This window comes from Leuciscus leuciscus (genome assembly GCF_965113295.1).
Source record: "Leuciscus leuciscus genome assembly, chromosome: 18".
Classification (NCBI taxonomy): domain Eukaryota; kingdom Metazoa; phylum Chordata; class Actinopteri; order Cypriniformes; family Leuciscidae; genus Leuciscus; species Leuciscus leuciscus.
In genome coordinates this window covers 19211957-19229939 of record NC_138742.1, presented here as the reverse complement: position 1 = coordinate 19229939, position 17983 = coordinate 19211957, and the positions used below count along the sequence as shown (strand labels likewise).

At 38.4% G+C, this 17983-nt stretch overlaps 3 protein-coding genes across 4 annotated transcripts; 1 reads left to right on the top strand and 2 right to left on the bottom strand.

Annotated features, from left to right (window-relative positions):
- Positions 1 to 730: 730 nt before the first annotated feature.
- On the top strand, positions 731 to 4632 carry apobec2b (apolipoprotein B mRNA editing enzyme, catalytic polypeptide-like 2b). Its single transcript, XM_082146346.1, has 2 exons — positions 731 to 1619; positions 3994 to 4632. The coding sequence occupies exons 1-2, from the start codon at positions 1315 to 1317 to the stop codon at positions 4526 to 4528; spliced, it is 840 nt and encodes a 279-aa protein (XP_082002472.1). The 5' UTR covers positions 731 to 1314; the 3' UTR covers positions 4529 to 4632.
- Positions 4633 to 5526: 894 nt separating this feature from the next.
- oard1 (O-acyl-ADP-ribose deacylase 1) lies at positions 5527 to 7496 on the bottom strand. Its single transcript, XM_082146352.1, has 6 exons — positions 7409 to 7496; positions 7090 to 7165; positions 6599 to 6767; positions 6440 to 6498; positions 6201 to 6313; positions 5527 to 6019 (listed from the first exon to the last, which is right to left on the bottom strand). The coding sequence occupies exons 2-6, from the start codon at positions 7111 to 7113 to the stop codon at positions 5917 to 5919; spliced, it is 468 nt and encodes a 155-aa protein (XP_082002478.1). The 5' UTR covers positions 7114 to 7165; positions 7409 to 7496; the 3' UTR covers positions 5527 to 5916.
- Positions 7497 to 9528: 2032 nt separating this feature from the next.
- guca1b (guanylate cyclase activator 1B) lies at positions 9529 to 17698 on the bottom strand. 2 transcript variants are annotated; one of them, XM_082146165.1, is made up of 5 exons: positions 17676 to 17698; positions 11005 to 11313; positions 10662 to 10811; positions 10262 to 10376; positions 9529 to 10115 (listed from the first exon to the last, which is right to left on the bottom strand). In XM_082146165.1, exons 2-5 carry the CDS (start codon positions 11203 to 11205, stop codon positions 9988 to 9990), a joined length of 594 nt encoding a protein of 197 aa, XP_082002291.1. In that variant the 5' UTR covers positions 11206 to 11313; positions 17676 to 17698; the 3' UTR covers positions 9529 to 9987. The 2 variants fall into 2 exon arrangements, with proteins under 2 accessions (XP_082002291.1, XP_082002290.1); XM_082146164.1 differs by lacking the exon at positions 17676 to 17698 and adding an exon at positions 11443 to 11965.
- Between the last annotated feature and the right edge of the window lie 285 nt (positions 17699 to 17983).

Sequence of the window (17983 nt, the reverse complement as noted above, 5' to 3'; positions counted from 1 at the left end):
TCTGTTCTTAAGATGTATTCTGTATTCATACAACCTTTATAGCAATAGACTTAATATGACTCTTAAAATAAATACCCTAGTAATGCACCTGCTTTTTATGGTCAAAAACCATTGTAGCCTATAGGTCAGAGATGTGGGACTGCTATACTCTTACTATTGCTGCAGTATTATGTATACTATGCTCATTATGTTAAGGACTCGAATGGCATACTACATTTGCTAAAAATGTGAAGTAGCCTAACAGAGCCTACTATCTTCTTTGTTCTATTGTTATGGATGAACCAGAATATTAGCCAAAAGATGCTGGGCAGAATTGTGGAATTAAACATGTGATGGTAATTTTTAACATGGAAAATGCCTTCTGTTTCACATAGTATATATTTTTTAAATAGTAGGCAGTACACAGTGTATAGTGCGCAGTATTCAGTAAGTATGCTAGTATTCTAAACAGCCAAAACCATTGGACTTTCCCAGGTTTCCCGGCTCTGGAAGAAGTTCAAGAATGTGTACAAAAGCTAGAAGGGAACTAGTAATGACTCTAATGGGTAGAGTGAGGACATCAGCACTCTGTACAAGAATATAACCTTAAAATACACTGTATTTCACACCGCAAAAGGTTATCTTCTAGAAAGTGACTCAGTTCCTCCAACACAACTCAAGTATCTGTAAACAATAATGACACAGTTTGCCAATGGGTAAGTGAAAGAAAGAAAAAAAAAAAGAAAAAAAAAAGAGTTTTTCAGGGACAGACCAGTGCAATGCTGACCTTTAGACGACCTTGATGTGAGGGTCGTAAGGGCCTAAACTGAATATGGCATTCACTATGTGAAGAGACTGAGTCATTCTGAACTCTCTGCCAAACAACAGTTATTAATAAACTGCCTGTTGTTGGTGTGTGAACAGCAATAATATCCTGATCAGAAGGGAAGGAAAATGCCTGGTTATATACCTGATTATATGTCAATACTCATTACATATTTGAAACTGAGCTGGAAAAAAGGCTAGTTGAAGCACTTGTTGAACAAATGGGTGGTGGTGTGTTTAAACAATGAATGTATGAAAACCCCCCTCTTTATTATACTTTGGCCTTTTTATAGCATTGAAACAAGAGAGCAGCTGCCCTTTCAGTCTCCCTCCCTTGTGCGTTCTCTGACCAGCTCCTGTTTGTGACAGTGAGTTATCTTTATCTTCATCTTTAACTCTCAGACTTAGGAACATAGTCAGGCTGTCATCTCTCTGACTCACACACACTGAATCAACAGCACCCCTCACACGCTCCCATCTAGCAGACTCATTTCATCGCACAGCTAAATCATGGCGGACAAAAAGGAAAGCAAGACTCCCAGTAAAGGCAGTGGGATGAAAAAGAAAGAGAAGAAAGTGGACAAAGTGGAGAAAGTAGAGAGTAAACCTCAAAAGGAGAAAGAAAAGAACAAGGTTAAAGATGAAAAGATGACGAAGAAGCCGGAGACGACCCCAGAAAATCAGCAAAAAGATGAGGAGATGCCACAAGGAAATGGGGAGATAGCAGAAGGAGCAGAAGGAGCCAAAGGCCCTGTCAAAGATGAGGAGTTTGAGCTGGAGCCTATGGAGCTGCCTCCATTTGAGATCATTGTAGGGTGAGTCACACATCTTTCACTTATACTCACTGGAACCTATAGTAACCCCTATTTCTATCACTCAGTGAGAACAGTCATACACCCTCATACATTTTTTTTATAGCAAAAATAGCTTTTCATTGGGTCAGTAGCCTACCTTTAATGGGACAACTTTGTACCTTAGTTACACCTAAATGGTTCCTCCTTAGTAGCCTACCTCAAGGCCAACTGAAGCGCCTTCGTTGGTAATTTCCACTGAAACAGGAAGAGTCTTTTTAAAGGACTTTTTAAAAATAGCCAATAGCGTTTTTCTTTTATAACATATTGGCCAGAGCCATTGAGCTCGGTAAGGCTGCAGATTCCTATAACCGTTTCTTCTCTAATCTCCTCCATATAATTAAAAAATGTAGCATTCTGTGCAGAGTTCAAATGTGTCCGGTCGGTTTGCGCATATGATCCGTGTCTCTGAACCGGAGCAGACTGTGTGCGCGTTGCGGCGGTTCACGTGACACTAATGCCAAACCAGACTTCATTCACCCCAATGAAAAGCATATTTACACGGTCTAAATCGCTCCCTATCCCCTATAGGGCGCTATGTGCCATTCACCATGTAGAAAATAGTAGCCTAAATAGTAACAAGTGACCGATTTTAAATCATTGATCCATATTGGCGGAAGTAAGTGACTTCGTTTTGAATGCTTATATCTTCTAAACACGAATTTTGGCGTTGTTTTGGAGCACACTAGCTATAGATAACCTTAAGTCTAAAATTCATACTAAAAGCCAAAAAACTTCAATTTCGATTTAATGGGAACTTTTTTTTACTACTTTATTACTACTTTAAGATACTAAAATGCATGTTTAAGGGGTATCTTTTCACAACAGCATGGTATAAATGTTGTGTAAAAATTTGCATTTCATCAAGGTAGAAGAATTTTCTCTATACAACATTGTAGATAAACTGTTTCACATTTTATTATACAGCATGAATGACACCACAATCGATTTTAAGATTACTTCACTTAAAATACATTTTAACAAATTAAAACTTTATGATAGACTAGAACTTAATGCATGAGTATTTATCACTAGAAATAATACATGGTTGGATCCCCTCTGACAACAGATACATCTCAAATTCCATCATGCTGGGCAACAATGTGAATTAGACCAATCCAGGGCATTGCTTTAAACCCCAGTGTTTTTTTTTTTGTTTTTTTTTTTCTTTCTTTAGGATTTATATGTGTGCTATTCAGCGCAATCAATTTCTCTTTTTTGTCTTTATGATTTTTCCTGTCCTTGCCACAGACTAGTAGGCGTATCCCTAAACCATGATGCTTTTGGCACTTAATGACTAAGTATGTGGACACCGCCTACTAATTAACCAGTTTCACTATTTCAGCTACACCCACAGTAACAACAGTAGTTTAAAATCAAGCATACAGATTTACAGGGCAGAAGAGCTCTGTGACTTCACTAAGTGAGGTCTATAAGGTTTACTGAGCCTAATGTGAAAACATTTCACAAATCTCCACAACCATGATCCAACTTAGTGCAAATCCTTCTCTGAAGAGTAGAAGCTGTTAGGACCTGTTTACCATTAATGTCTGGTTTTGAAGTTCAGTGTTCAGCAAGCACATAGGTGTGGTGTTTAAGTGGCCATTGACTTTGTCTTGTAGTGTCATGAGGCTAAAAGTTAAGTTTTTGTCTTATCAGACAATTGCTTCTTCCAAATATCACAATTAAACTCTAGATTTTATAAGAATATATTTCAACAAAGAGCTCTATACAAGCCTATTAACTCCCTTTGAGTCACTGTAGGCCTATTAGTGGCCACCCAAGCAAAACCCCTTCTTGCCAAAAGTTAATGGATCCTTTTTTTAAACACACATCTTCTTTTTTTTTTTTTTGCCTGATTTTGATTAAAATAAGAGCCAGTCTACAGATTTTGGCCAGTCAGAAATGACAGATTTCACAGAAAATCGCATAGTTAATGAATGGCACAGACTTGATTTCATCAGTCGGAGAATGTGTTTGAGAAACGTTTGATATTTTATAACACATTATTTTCATCTGTCATGTGTCTCCTAGCAGCGAGGTGCATGTCTCTACATGAGTATGTTGCGTTCGGAAGAACTAGTCTACTAATGTGTGAATCTGTCTTGTATGATGCCCAGTTTTTCTCTGTAACCATTTACAAACGTGTAAGATGCCTAGTGTTTTAAAATTTGTTTGTGTGGTGTATTCCAGTTTTCTCACAATGGAACGTGTGAGTTTATGTCTTAGGCATTGTTTGCACTAATTGCTGGAATTCTGCTGAAATCAGAAAACAGGAAAGCTTATAAAAATGGTCAAGCATTACTTAAGACTCCAAATGTCCTCCTCCTTCCCACAGAGACAGAATCAACCCCACCTTCTTCAAGTTCCAGTTTAAAAACGTGGAATATTCTTCCGGGCGCAATAAGACCTTCCTGTGCTACCAGGTAGACATTCAAGGGGGCGCTACAGGGACAGACGGCCTTCGTGGTTACCTGGAGGATGAGCATTCGGGTTCACACGCTGAAGAGGCCTTCTTTCAACAGGTGCTGGCCTATTACGACAAGTCACTCCAGTACACAGTGACCTGGTACACGTCCTCGAGCCCTTGCGCAGCCTGCGCCGCAAAGCTTATCGAGATCTTGCAAGCACGCAAGTCACTGCGCCTTAATATCCACTGCTCCCGCCTTTTCCAGTGGGAGGAACCAGAGATACAGGCCGGACTTCAGGCGCTAGCTAGGGCGGGATGTAAACTACGCATGATGAGGCCTGTGGATTTTGCGTATGTTTGGTCTACTTTCGTTGAGAACGAGGAAGATAACTTTGCACCATGGGAAGACTGTCAAGATAGCTATGATTATTATGATGAGAAGTTGCGTGATATTTTAAAGTAGGATAAAGAGCCGCTGCTGGCCTATGATTAAGATTTTTTAATACCGCAAATGAACCTCCTTTAAAGAAATTGGTACTTCAAAGCAAATTATTACAATCAACCTGTAATTTTAGCAGTGTTGTTTCTTCTGTCAACACTATTTCTCTTGTAACATCACATGGCTGACTTTACATAAGTTTATAATCCAATTAATGAATTCAAACCACACTCACATGTAGTATTTAGTGAGGTATCCTATTGTTATATGTTATATTCCTATTTTATAGAGTAAAATTTTAGGAAAATCTTTAGATCCCAAACATCCGGGTGTAATGTAAATTCCAAGCATGAAATAGATTCTTTTCCAGTTAATTCCAAGTATATTCTTTTGCAAACCAAAATATAGTTTGCTTTGCTCTAAGCATCATGGTTAAATATTCTAATTTTGTCTAATATTTTGAAATCCTGTATGTTAATGCAATAAACATGAGTCAATTTCCTATCATGAGCACAATCTAAAGGCAGCGGTATAAAGGTATGATGCTTTTCAACGCTGCTTATAATATACTAAATCAGTGGATCAAAACTGCACATTTTAGTTGCGTCTCATTTCGAAGGCTACACGCACAGGTTACATTTGTTTCCAAAGTACGAAAGAAATGACAGTAATTATTCCTCACGAGGAATAACTGTAGTTTTTCTAATGGCTGCTTCACTTAAACGATAGAGCCTCGATGATCCATGTGACTAATGCGACCTTTGGAGGGCATAGCCTTCGAAATGACTTCAAAACTGCATAATACTCTTACCATTTCTGCCATAGAAAGACAGGGTAAAAGTAGAACGCTAGTAAGCGGTTCGAATTAAGCAACAACTTTTGAACGTCTCCAGGAACTGCTATACTAAAGAATCAATTGGAAATAATAATTTCAGAATAATTGTGAAATTGTTATTTATGGGTCATTTGTTGTGCATTTATATTGTGGTACACTTAATTAGTAATATTTTACTGGAAAAATATGAACTTGAAGACATACTGAACTTTATTTACAAAATTAAACAATTTCTTCATTTTTTAAGAATCAAGCAATTAAATAAAACAATCATTTTTACCCCCATTGAGGATCATTTCTAAATGCTTTTGCAGAGGTAATCTGGAACAATATTGACAGATTTGAAAAGTAAAATAGTCAGAAATGCACCCTCTAGTGGTGAAAAGAACATCGAAATTCTTAGTCTATATAAATAGAACAGTCTTTTTACATTCTTTAGTGCTTATGCAATCCAGAACAAGACTAATAAACACCCACCACACAGCACGTTGTGAAATTCCATTGGAACAAAAAGCAAACCGTTGACCATTCTTTAAGAAGGGTTTAGAAATAATGTGAGTTTCAGGCCTGCTGTGGTCTAGATTGAGTACACAGTGATGGAGATGTTTGTGTCCTGGAAGACTTCTGTAATAATGGAAGACACATTTTCCCATTTCAGTTTATCCAGACCACAGCCAATCCTAGCAAGAGAAAATGGCTTTAGTTATTGCAGTCTATTCAGCAGAACAATAAAAAGTAATTTAAAAGAAAAGTTACGCAAAATTGGTATTGAGAAAAATGCAATTATCAAGCTATATATGAGTATTGAGCAAAATATTTTTTATATTCAAAATAGCACTATTATTAAACGTGTCAGTTTACCGAGGCATGGATATACTGTTAACGGCATTGGCCAAGCAGTGTTCCCTCATAGACGCAAGGCTATTTCTGAGAGTGTCATAGGTGGGTTTTTGGTTGTACTTTTTCTTTGTGACCTAATGCAGGAAAAGGTGGAAAAAAGGTCATTTTTGATGAACAAACAAAGCTGTAAATCCAGAAAACTCTACTCTCATCCTAATTTATTTAGTAAAACATAGAACAGATGTGAAAATCCATCTTACCAGGTAATACACAAAACGATCAGATCTTTTAAGGACTGCACATTCCCCAGGTTGCTTATCTACGGAAAAGGGAAGGCAGCGAAGAAAACTGAGAATCAAATGTGTGTGATTTGAGTGTTATATGAAGTGCACTTGTCAGGAATGATTATTCACACTCACTCTGAGCCAGAAGCTCCTTAACTCCACGAAAATGTTTCTTGAAGAGCACAGCGATCCCTGCTCCCATGCGGCAGTCTTCACTGATGCAGTGCGCCAGGGCATCGGTGGACGGACAGGTGAACAAATCTCCTGTCATGTGGAGCAGCTGCCACCCTGAGCTGCACGGGACCTGCAACAAATGAGGAACAACATAAAAGCCTGATTTCACAGACAGGGCTTAGATTAAGCCAGGATTAGACCTTAGTTAAATTAGGACATTTAAGTAGCTTTTATAAAAGTGCCATAGAAAAAACATTTCCTAATGTGCATCTTGAGACAAAACAATGGCACTGACATATTTTAAGGTTAGTGCAAGTTGCTTTCATTTTCATTTTGAGGATCATTTCCAAATGCTTTTGCAGGGGCAATCTTTACACAGATTTGAAAAGTAAAACAGTAAGACTCAGCAAGTAAAAAAAATAATGTTACACGAATGAAAACATCTGCCATACCTTCATCCGCACAATCTTGTCCATCTTTGACGTTTGAGCAGGGACTTCACTGTGGGTATTTTTCCACTATCTATATCTAAAATGTATAATAGGCTCATAGTCAATCAATACATCATGAAACCGTAAAAATCTTCTTTCTTTTTTTTTGGTCAACAGAAAATGCAATTAATCATTGTCTAAAGTTACAACATACAAAAAACAGTGACAACCTAACATTTACGAAGAACTAAGGTGCACAAACATAACATGTTCAAGTACTTCGAGATTCCCTGGTTAGATACGTTGTGTGTCGGTTAGAGCTGGTGGTCTGATAACTTACCTCAACAATAAAGCTGAGTGTGTGTTCTGTGGTTCTGTGTCCAAACGAAAACACTGGTTTCAGTTTGGCTTCAAGCTCAGGTTTAAATTGGTTGTATTGAAAGGCTTGAGTGCCATCTAGCGTCAGGGAGTGCAAGAGCAACCTGTCTATATATCCATTTTAATCAATACATATTAATTAATATTTTAAATCCTAAAATGGGCGACGTTTCCTGGGGGATACTAAACATTTGAGAGTGTAGGTCTCATTTCTTGGTTTCATGTTGAAAGGGTGTTTGTTGAGAATATTTAGATCTTGTGACTTTGTTCATTCATTTCACGGGCAGCAATTAAAAACAACATGACCACATGTAGTGGGAAATACTTGCCTTCAGATAATAGTTGATATATTTCACATATTTACTATATTTGGACGGTATTTACATGTTTAAAAAGTTGTTGTTAAGCGTTAGCTTATTATGTTTGTTTTGAAATTTAATTAATTTAATTTGTAAATTTTTCATAATAGCCTATAGGCCCTATCTGTAAATGTTTGTATCTCCCAGGATGTGTCGCCAGTTTGGGGGTATATATCCATTCATTGAAATATGCGTATTAAATATGATACAGTAGGCTATAATATACTCATAAATAGGCATTATGCTTATTGTTCAACAGAATTTTACAAAGAATACCGTCCCGCTAGCGTAGGCTACTGTAAAAATCTACAGTTTTGACCTTTGTCACAAAAAGTTGACGCACACACTTTTAATAATTGAAACGTTGGTTTTCATGCTAAAAGTTCATAATATAACATATAATCTAGTATTTGTCAATAAAAATTATAAAATAATATTATCCTCTAAAAATTATATTATCCTCTAAAATATAATATTATCTTTTTTATCGCTTTTTTTTATTACATTACATATTTTAGTAGTTATCATAAATTAGGTATCATTTGAAAGCTTACGATCTCAGAATTCATCCTGTGAAAACCGTTTTGAAATTGGACATTGCGTTACCATAGAAACAGTACTCTAAATTATTTTATCAGGCTCTTCCCCTTTTGGGCATCATTTATGATCAAAACCTTTTCTAATCTTGACAAAACACATACTGTCAGAAAGGTCTGAGTCTCAAGGTTCCATATTTTGTGACAGAAGTGTTATTTGGACAGAAATTTATTAATTTGTTATGGAAGAATGCATACAATTAAATTCAATGGAATTCAATTCTATTTATGGTATTACGCCTAAACAAAATCTCATGGAACTTCAATTTTTGTGATATCAACTTCAAATTTAGAACACAACTTCGTTAGATATATGGCTTTGATTTTATAGTAATTTTATAGTAAAAATATTTTGTAAAATATATATTTTATATAAAAGAAAAAATATTAAATAAATTATATTTGATTTAATGTAAATTTAAACTTCCATAACTTTTCGTACTTTAATTTTCTGAAGTGCAATAATCTGCTATTTTTTCCCTTTAAAACAAGACCAAACTTAGGTCTATACTCCAAAGTATTCTTGAATTACAACCATTTAAGCTTGAATAGTGCATTTTAAATGTCCATTCTCAAAAAGGGGCGTGACAGTTAAGAGGTTAAGTAATCAGCGAATAAAGTTTTTCACATTTGGTTATAATGTTGTAACACGCATTGCCAAACAAGCTTTCTTTTTTTCAATGATTTTATACCTGTATACAAATATTAAAATCAAAAAGTCATGTTTTTTTTTTTAAATCATGAAATTGTATTATTTGTGTCCTAAGAATATGGAAAATAGCAATAAATAAATGTTCTGATTTCTCTTTATGGTCTAGCCATTTTTAGGGTTAAAATAGGCCTACTTAAAATACAATTGTATGTTTCTGTAGCACCATTGATATAAAAAAAGTGACAATCCTGGGGCTAAAAGTTATTTGCAGTGAGGGGATAGCAATATAGCAGATAACACAGTTTTAATAAAACTGTTGTCTGCAATATGATTGGCAATGCAGTTACTGTAGAATTACTTTTTCTTTTTGCCATTGATTATATGTAACACAACTGACAAAAATGTCACCAAATTGTATCTAATTCTATAGCATGAGATTGTAAGAAATGAGAAAAAGGTAAAATTAATTTATAGCATATTTAATATATGATTGATGAGTTTTATTTTTGAGAAATGTACAGATGCAATTACTTTTACAATTTTGACCTTCAAGAGGCTTATATTCAAGAGACAATATTCATATATTTACAAAAATCAGATATGCCCATTTGTAACTGATGGCTGTTATTTATAAACAGAGTAATATGAGTAGGTCAATAATAGATCAATCATCCACAGATCCTATAGCAACAAGAACGGAAGAAACAATAAAGAAAACATGAATATATACATCCAGATAAACTGAATTCTGTTGGTCAAAAAATAAACGTGAGATAGACACTATGGTAAAAAAAAAAGAAAAAAGATATAGGCTATATATAATTTGTACTGATGACTCAAGATTCACTTTCATGAACCATGACTAAAACTGTAGTTGAGAAACTGCACATGTATATGTCGGTTAATTTAAGGGTTGTTTTGGTGAATGTAGAGTTCAGGAGTTGGAGCTGCGGCGCCTCTGTTCATTGATCCAGTCCCCGGGGTTCACGTCCATTTGCAGCATCTTCATGACCCACTTGTCACGTCGCGCCCCGTCAATGAACTCATCCAGAGACAACTCCCCTGTGGACGCGGGACAGAAACTCATTATCAGCTGCTTTATAAAGGCTCCCTTTAAGCACAGATATGTAAAGAAGGAAAAAGCCTAGAGTTTGGCTATAGCCGTTTAGTGACTGTCTAGAAAAATAATGAATCATAGTAGGTTTTACCATCTCCGTTCTCATCCACTAGCTCAAATATTCGGTCCACCACCTGATCTGGGGTCAGTAGGTTACACTCCTCATCAAGTTCACCATGGCAGGCTTTCTTTAGTCGGTAGATTGACTATAAAAGTAAAGTAAAAGGTGCATATTTTAATCATAAATGCATACATTTCTTCTTTACAGTGTTACATCATCTCTGCACACAGATGTCCTGCTATCATCTGGGTTAATCCAATGTAAACATCGTGAAATTGTAATCTCAGTACAAATGCAACCAGAATACATGATTATGGCTTTCATTCTTTTTTTCTTAAATCAAGTAAACCACTGAAGAATTGTAATCTCAACCGTTTAATGTTTAAGTCGGTGTGATTGACAATGGGAAAAGGACACGAGGGATGATTACCTCCACAATCTCCTTGAGCTCTGTTTTGTCGATGCAGCCACTCCCATCCTTGTCATACATTTTAAAAGTCCATTTCAGTTTGTGCTCCAACTTTCCTCGCAGAACTAGATTCAAGGCTGCAACGTATTCCAGAAAATCAATAGTGTTGTCCTACAAAAAAGTGAATGAGAGAATAGGAATGAACTGAGAATTTTAAGTTCATGTACATATTAAATATGCCTCTATTTTATATAATATAAAGGAATATATATTATATTAAATTAAGTTATTTTTGAGTGTCTACACGGTCTCCTACAGTGTTTATGCCTACTTTGTGTAAGGTAACTGAAATTGAATCACTTACCCCATTTTTATCAAAAGCACGGAACATGTTTTCTATGTAATCTGCCGCTTCCTGGTTTCCAGTTACACCGAAGAAGCTCTTGAACTCGTGCATGAAGAGGGTTCCACTCGGACATTCCACCACAAACTTTTTATACCACTCCTGCAGTTCAGCAACATCAATTTCTTTGTCGTCAGAATCCTCACTGAGTCGTTGACCCATCACGAAAAGATGACAATAAAAAACACAAGCTTCTCTGCTGATCACATCGGGCAGTTTCACTTTCCTGGAGTTCTCTCTGATTCAGACATCCCAATAAACCTTTAAGCCCTACAAGATGATGATACAACACTGAATATGTCGGATTTAGGACACAAATGTATATCCCCTTTAGAAATATCAGAAAAAAACTTAGTTAAACTAAGTTCAAATTGACCAAAGTGTAAAAGAAACCTCAACCTTTCAGTGAAGGTGCTCTACTGTCTTGGGATTCAGCACAAGGATTATTTTGGCGGCAAGAGATTATTCATATCAGTCCATGTCTGAATCAATTAGCTTGAAACAAGATCAAGAGCTTTGCTATAATTCAACATTTAGTGCACAGAATGTTCCATATATAGAGTCTTGCATATCAAACCAACATTTATGGTCTGTGGTGTAAAAAAGTCGCATCTGCAATTAAAGAAAAAAAACTTAAGCAAAACATGGTCAGGTCAAAGTGTCTGAACAATTTTTGGTCCCAAATTTTTATACATTTTACCGGTTATCCTGGTATTTTGGGTATAATATGTAACATTTACTTTATTTTGCTATCCTCACTGACATAAATGAAATGTATGCCACTAGTAAAAAAAATATCAAAAATGATATCTGGTGTCTGAATAATTCTTGGTTTGACTGTATATTCTATATATTTCAAATAATAAATGTGGGACATTAATGATATGCATTTTAACATTTGGGGTCCCTTGTTTGGCTGAGAGACTGGATGGGGAGAGGGTCCCTGGATCATGAAACCCCTGCCCGACCGTATACATCTCTCGATCACTCAGGCCTGTGAATCATTCAGACAATCTGAGTCATAATCCCTTCTGCCCTCTGCTCTTACTATTTATAGTTTTTCAAAAATAGGATCTAGAGAAGTCTGGCCTAGTTCATGAGGTTGCTGCATTTTGTCTGGACTCATACCTCTTCAGACCGCAGTGAAAACTAAAAATCCCCCAAATAAAAGGTTCTTCATTGGTATCTGGTTCCATGAAGAACCTTTAGCATCCATGGAACCTTTCCCTTGCACAAAAGGTTCTTTATAGAGGAAAAAGATTCTTCAGATTATTAAAATGTTCCTCACACTAAGAATAAATAAAATAATGTGGTTCCTTTAAGAACTGTTTACTTAAATTTCTTTGGGGAACCTAAAATGTATCCTCTAGACATTGCCACAAAAACCTCCTTTTGGAAAATTTTTTCAAGAGTAAATATATCAATAACAAGAAGTCCAATGGCTTAATTTTTTTAGGTATGGGTGATCCATATCCAATAGATCACAAACCTGTTTTAACACGACATGCTCCACATGGGCCCATTATTATCTCACATAAACAACAAACTGTGTATGGTTTCTAAAAAGACAGAAGGAATCGAGATGATAGCCTGAAGGTGGATTTGATCTTGTTATCGGTAGCCTACTCATAAATGTTGATAGTCGAATGTCAGATTGCATAACCTAAAAAAAAAGGATTATATATATGATATTAAAGGATATAAATGCAACATTGATGGTATGATTTCAATATTCTCGTTAAATACAGTAGGCCTATGTAGTGGAGAAGTGCCTGTCTTAAAATGTTCACAATGCTTTGATGCATTTTACTGTTTAAACACGCACCTGCATGTCAACATACTCGTCAAAGACAGTCATTTGTGTTCAAGTGCTAGTTTAACAGGCTACAAGGTGTGTGTTTTGTCAGTTCGTGAACTTTAAAGACCTTTTCCAAAATGCTGACTGCATACTTCACGAGGATAAGCTCCTCTGGCCTAGAGGCAAGGCCGCCTTAATGCACGGGCTTACCTGGGCTGAAGCCCAGGGGCCTCCCAAGTTCAGGGGCCTCCCATGTTCAGGTTCATGATGAGCTGAAAAGGTCATATTGTTTTGTAACTTGTCAGATTTTGTCGCTGTATGTCGCTAGTCTCTATACTGTGAAGTCGCTTGTGGGCGTTGGTAGTGCTGTCGCTCTAATGTTATTGGTAGACTGCCCGTCTGGCCACATCTATACAAAACGTATTTTAACTATATTATTTTAATTTGACTAGGAATTAGGCTCGAAAGAAACAGTATGCTGTTCGGGAGAGTGTTTTTATATTACCACACAGCAGTGTTCAGTGGATTAAATAATAGATTAACGATCGATCAATCTATAAATTAAACTCACTCATACTGTCATAAATTACTAAAACGTCATCCGAATTTGACAAATAATACATTTTCTTGTCCCTAATAGTCAACATAATGCAGGGGAAACTGTAAAATGAACTGCAGCAGTGCTAAACTTGCATCGTAAAACTACAACACTCGATCTATAAATGTATGAATGAAACTCACTGAGACTGTCGACAGTTTCTTTTCCATGCATCATTTTATTATATCCATGTTTGTGGTTAGTTACAGTCAAATCATATAAAACAGTGAAATCGCCCTTGAACTCTTCTGTCTTGCCTGCACTGCACTCGAGACGGTGACGGGAGCTGAGCTCCACTGAAAGGCTTCTTTCCTATTGGTTGTCGCTCGCAAAAATCGCTTCTCATTTGCATAAAGTTGAAATTTAGTTGCTGTGTGTGATTGTTAAATAAAGTGTCTTGTGTTTATGCTCAAGTGGGCTCAGTGATATGTTATGAACAATATTATGGTGTTTTCTGGCTCAAAGAGGGAAAACTCACTGTTGTAGGTCTCGAAAGAAACTAATGCATTTTGTGATGTAGATTACCTAGATATTACACTTTTTTTAAATGAGACTCTATAAATCGAGGGGATGGGGGGCCTACAAAACCTCTCAGCCCCGGGGCCTAACATAGGTTAAGGCGGCTCTGCCTAGAGGTATCCAGGCCACTCATTGCACAAATAATTACTAATCTTATTGGATTAATTCAGAATACAATAACAAATATGGAGAATTTATACACTAAATATTAGGGGTGGGCGATATGGCAAAAATATCATATCACGATTTTTTTCAGGAAAATCACGATTCACGATTTTATCAGGAATCTTTTTCATGTTGGTTATTTTGCAAGTGACTGAGCATTTACACCGTGTCCTAACTACACGCGACGCGTGATAAAAGGTATCTTTTCCATGTTAATTAGAGTTTGTACTAACCAGCCGCGACAACGACAATTCTATTTTAGAAACGGTTCCTATTTTTCTGCGACGTCGCGCTGTAACAACAAACACAAAGTGTGGCAATGATAATCTCAGGTACTGTTTATGTGCTTTATTTAATGTAAAAAGCATGCAATGTGACTTTGAATATCATTTAGTGCTTCCCAGCTTTGTAGCTGTAAAAGCAACAATGGATAATTCACCTCAGATCTTGAAATGAAACAAATGGAAACAAGAACGTTCAAACTGTGAACAAACAAGTGTATATTTTTGACAAAGATTGTTTTAGTAACTAAGTAGCCTATGTATTTTTAATAATGTTTAAATGGGGTAATATTTGTGAATTTGATTATGTAGCCTACTTATCCATTTTCTTGCCATTGCCGTCAAGATTACTCTCTGGTGCTGTGCACTTGCCGCGAAAGCCCTCCCATACGCTGTTCTGATTGGATGTGGGTTTTGATTGATTTTGAGGCATCTCGCAGTCACGTCGCGTCTACTATGGACAGACAAATTGTTTGTCGCTGGAATTTTATAGCATCGCGTCTGGTTAGGACACGGTGTTACAACCAAACTAATGTCCCTATTCTAAAAACAAAGGACTTGGACACGGGCACACCGACATGGACACTGGCACGTACTCCAACACGGACACCGGCACGGACACCGGCACGGACTCCAACACGGACTCCAACACTGACACCAGCACGGACTCCAACACGGACACCGGCACGGACTAAATAACTGCTTTCTATAATGGCACGGACACCGGCACGGACACTGGCACGGACAAGGACACCGGCACAGACTAAATAACAGCTTTCTATAAAGGCACGGACACCAGCATGGACACTGGCACGGACAAGGACACGGACAAGGACACGGACACTGGCGCGGACACTGGCGCGGACACTGGCACGGACAAGGACACGGACACTGGCATGGACACCGGCACGGACTCTGGCGTGGACACCGGCACGTACTCCAGCACAGACTCCAACACGGACACCGGCACGGACACTAGCACAGACAAGGACACTAGCACGAACAAGGACACGGACACCGGCACAGACTCTGGCATGGACATCGGCACGGACTCCGGCACAAACACTGGCAAGGGCACGGATGAGAAAACGGACACCGGCACGCCGGGCACGGACACTGACAAGGACACCGGCAAGGACACCAGCATGGACTCCAACATTGACACCGGCACGGACTTCGGCACGGTCACTGGCAAGGACTCCGACATGTGACATGGACACAGGCACACCGGCACGGACACCGGCATGGGCACACTGACACGGACACGGGCATGGACACTGGCAGGGGACACCGACATGGACTAAATAACTGCTTTCTATAACGGCACGGACACCGGCACGAACACTGGCACGGACAAGGACATGGGCACGAACACCTGCACGGGCACGGACAAGGACAAGGACAAGGACACCGGCACGGACTCTGGCACGGACACTGGCATGGACATGGACACCGGCACAGACACTGGCACGGACACTGGCATGGACACTGGCGCAGACTCTGGCATGGACTCCAGCACGGAGGACACGGTCAGAGACACGAATACCGACATGGACACTGGCACGGACACTAGCATGGACAATGGCACGGATACCGGCACGGACTCCAGCACGGACACCGGCATGGACACTGGCGCAGACTCTGGCATGGACTCCAACACGGAGGACATGGGCAGAGACACGAACACCGACATGGACACAGGCACACTCGCACGCTGGCACGGACAACAGCACAGACACTAGCATGGACAATGGCACGGACTCCGGCACGGGCAGAGACACGAACACCGACATGGACACGGGCACACCGACACCGGCATGGGCACACTGACACGGACACCGGCACGGACACTGGCACTGACAAGAACACCGACATGGACTCCGGCACGGGCAGAGACACGAACACGTCGGTGTGCCCGACATGGACACGGGCACACCGACACGGACACCGGCACGGACACTGGCACTGTCACGAACACCGACATGGACACCGGCACGAACACCAGCTCGACACCAACATGGACACCGGCACGGACACCAGCTCGACACTGACAAGGACACCGACACGGACACCAGCACGACACTGACATGGACACCAGCACGGACTCTGTCATGGACACTGGACACTGGCATGGGCACACCAACACGAAAAAAAACGTGTCACTATTTTTTTCAGGAAAATTACAATTCACGATTCTTTTTCATGTTTTTTTTTACTATTTTGCAAGTGACTGAGCATTACAGCCAAACTAATGTCCCTATTTTAAAAACAAAGCCTTACACAAGGTAACAAAATATAAAATAAAAAAAATGGCAGACTTTTAGGTCAAAGTGGCGAAGATAAAAATCTTTGTCACTATTTTCTTTGTTATTAAAAGATAAGAACAAAGATACACATTACATTTACACAACATATAATATACAAATGAAATAAACTACAGTAGATGTATTTAACAGAAGCATTCCAGAAAGATGGCGGAGGTGCCAGGTACTGCAACTCATAGAATGCACTGTAGAACTATACTATGATATTTCTTCAAAATCAGATTGTGGAGACATTTTTATTGTTATTAAAAATGCAAATCATGTTTAAGCCTATAAAACTTTTACTATTCATATCACTCATGGATTACTTATATTTTCACCAGGTGACAAATGTTTGTCATTGTTATTACAATGCCTTTTGATCTGAAAATGATTTAGTGGTTGTAAAGTCGTAATAACTCCAACTGAAGCAGTAATCAGGGCTGACTGATGGAGAAATTGGCACTGAGTTCACTTTGAATGTGCTTAATTACAAGTCATACGTGGATTTTAATATCTTTAGTTTTAATAAACTGCTGAGCTGTGCTGATTTGTGTAACATTATTCATCACTGGTCTAATCTGATATGACACTAAATCAGTTTTCATGACACAAATATAGCCTGCCAATCATTAACATGGACAAGAGGAGAAAGCAAAAATGTAATTAAAATTTAAACAAAGTTCTTTCTATAGTTCCACTTTGCAAAAATAAACAAATACTAACAGATGCCCCTGGGTGTCAGTGTTACAAAGGCTACAGTTTCAGACGGTGATTGGTTGGTTGATCGTTTTCTTTTAAGCCCATTTCCTTTAAACACAATGAATACTTAGTGTTGATTGATTTACATACAAAATATAGCCTATTTATAATTGCTCGGATTAAAGACTGCAAAGTCAAAATAGTCTTGTGAGGATTTAACATAGGCTATTTATTTAATGCGATTACTAACGTAAAGCAGGCCCTACCTCAGAATGATACATCTCTCTCGGCATTAGTCAGCGAACTGACCGCGGGTGTCAACATTATGCAATCAAAAAAGACACGGAGAGGAAAGTTATTCATGGCCGTGAATTGAGATTAATGCCTGATCCAGTTGCCAGGGCAGTGAATAAATATTTTCCCTGTCTCTCATCCCACCTCCACAAGCCCCTCACCCAAAAACACAGCAGGGAACTGAGAGTAATATTTCTGAAGTTACATCTCGCCCCTTTAATCAGAATGAGTAATAATGATCCACAGCACATACACACTGCAGGGAAATTAAAAAGCAGAA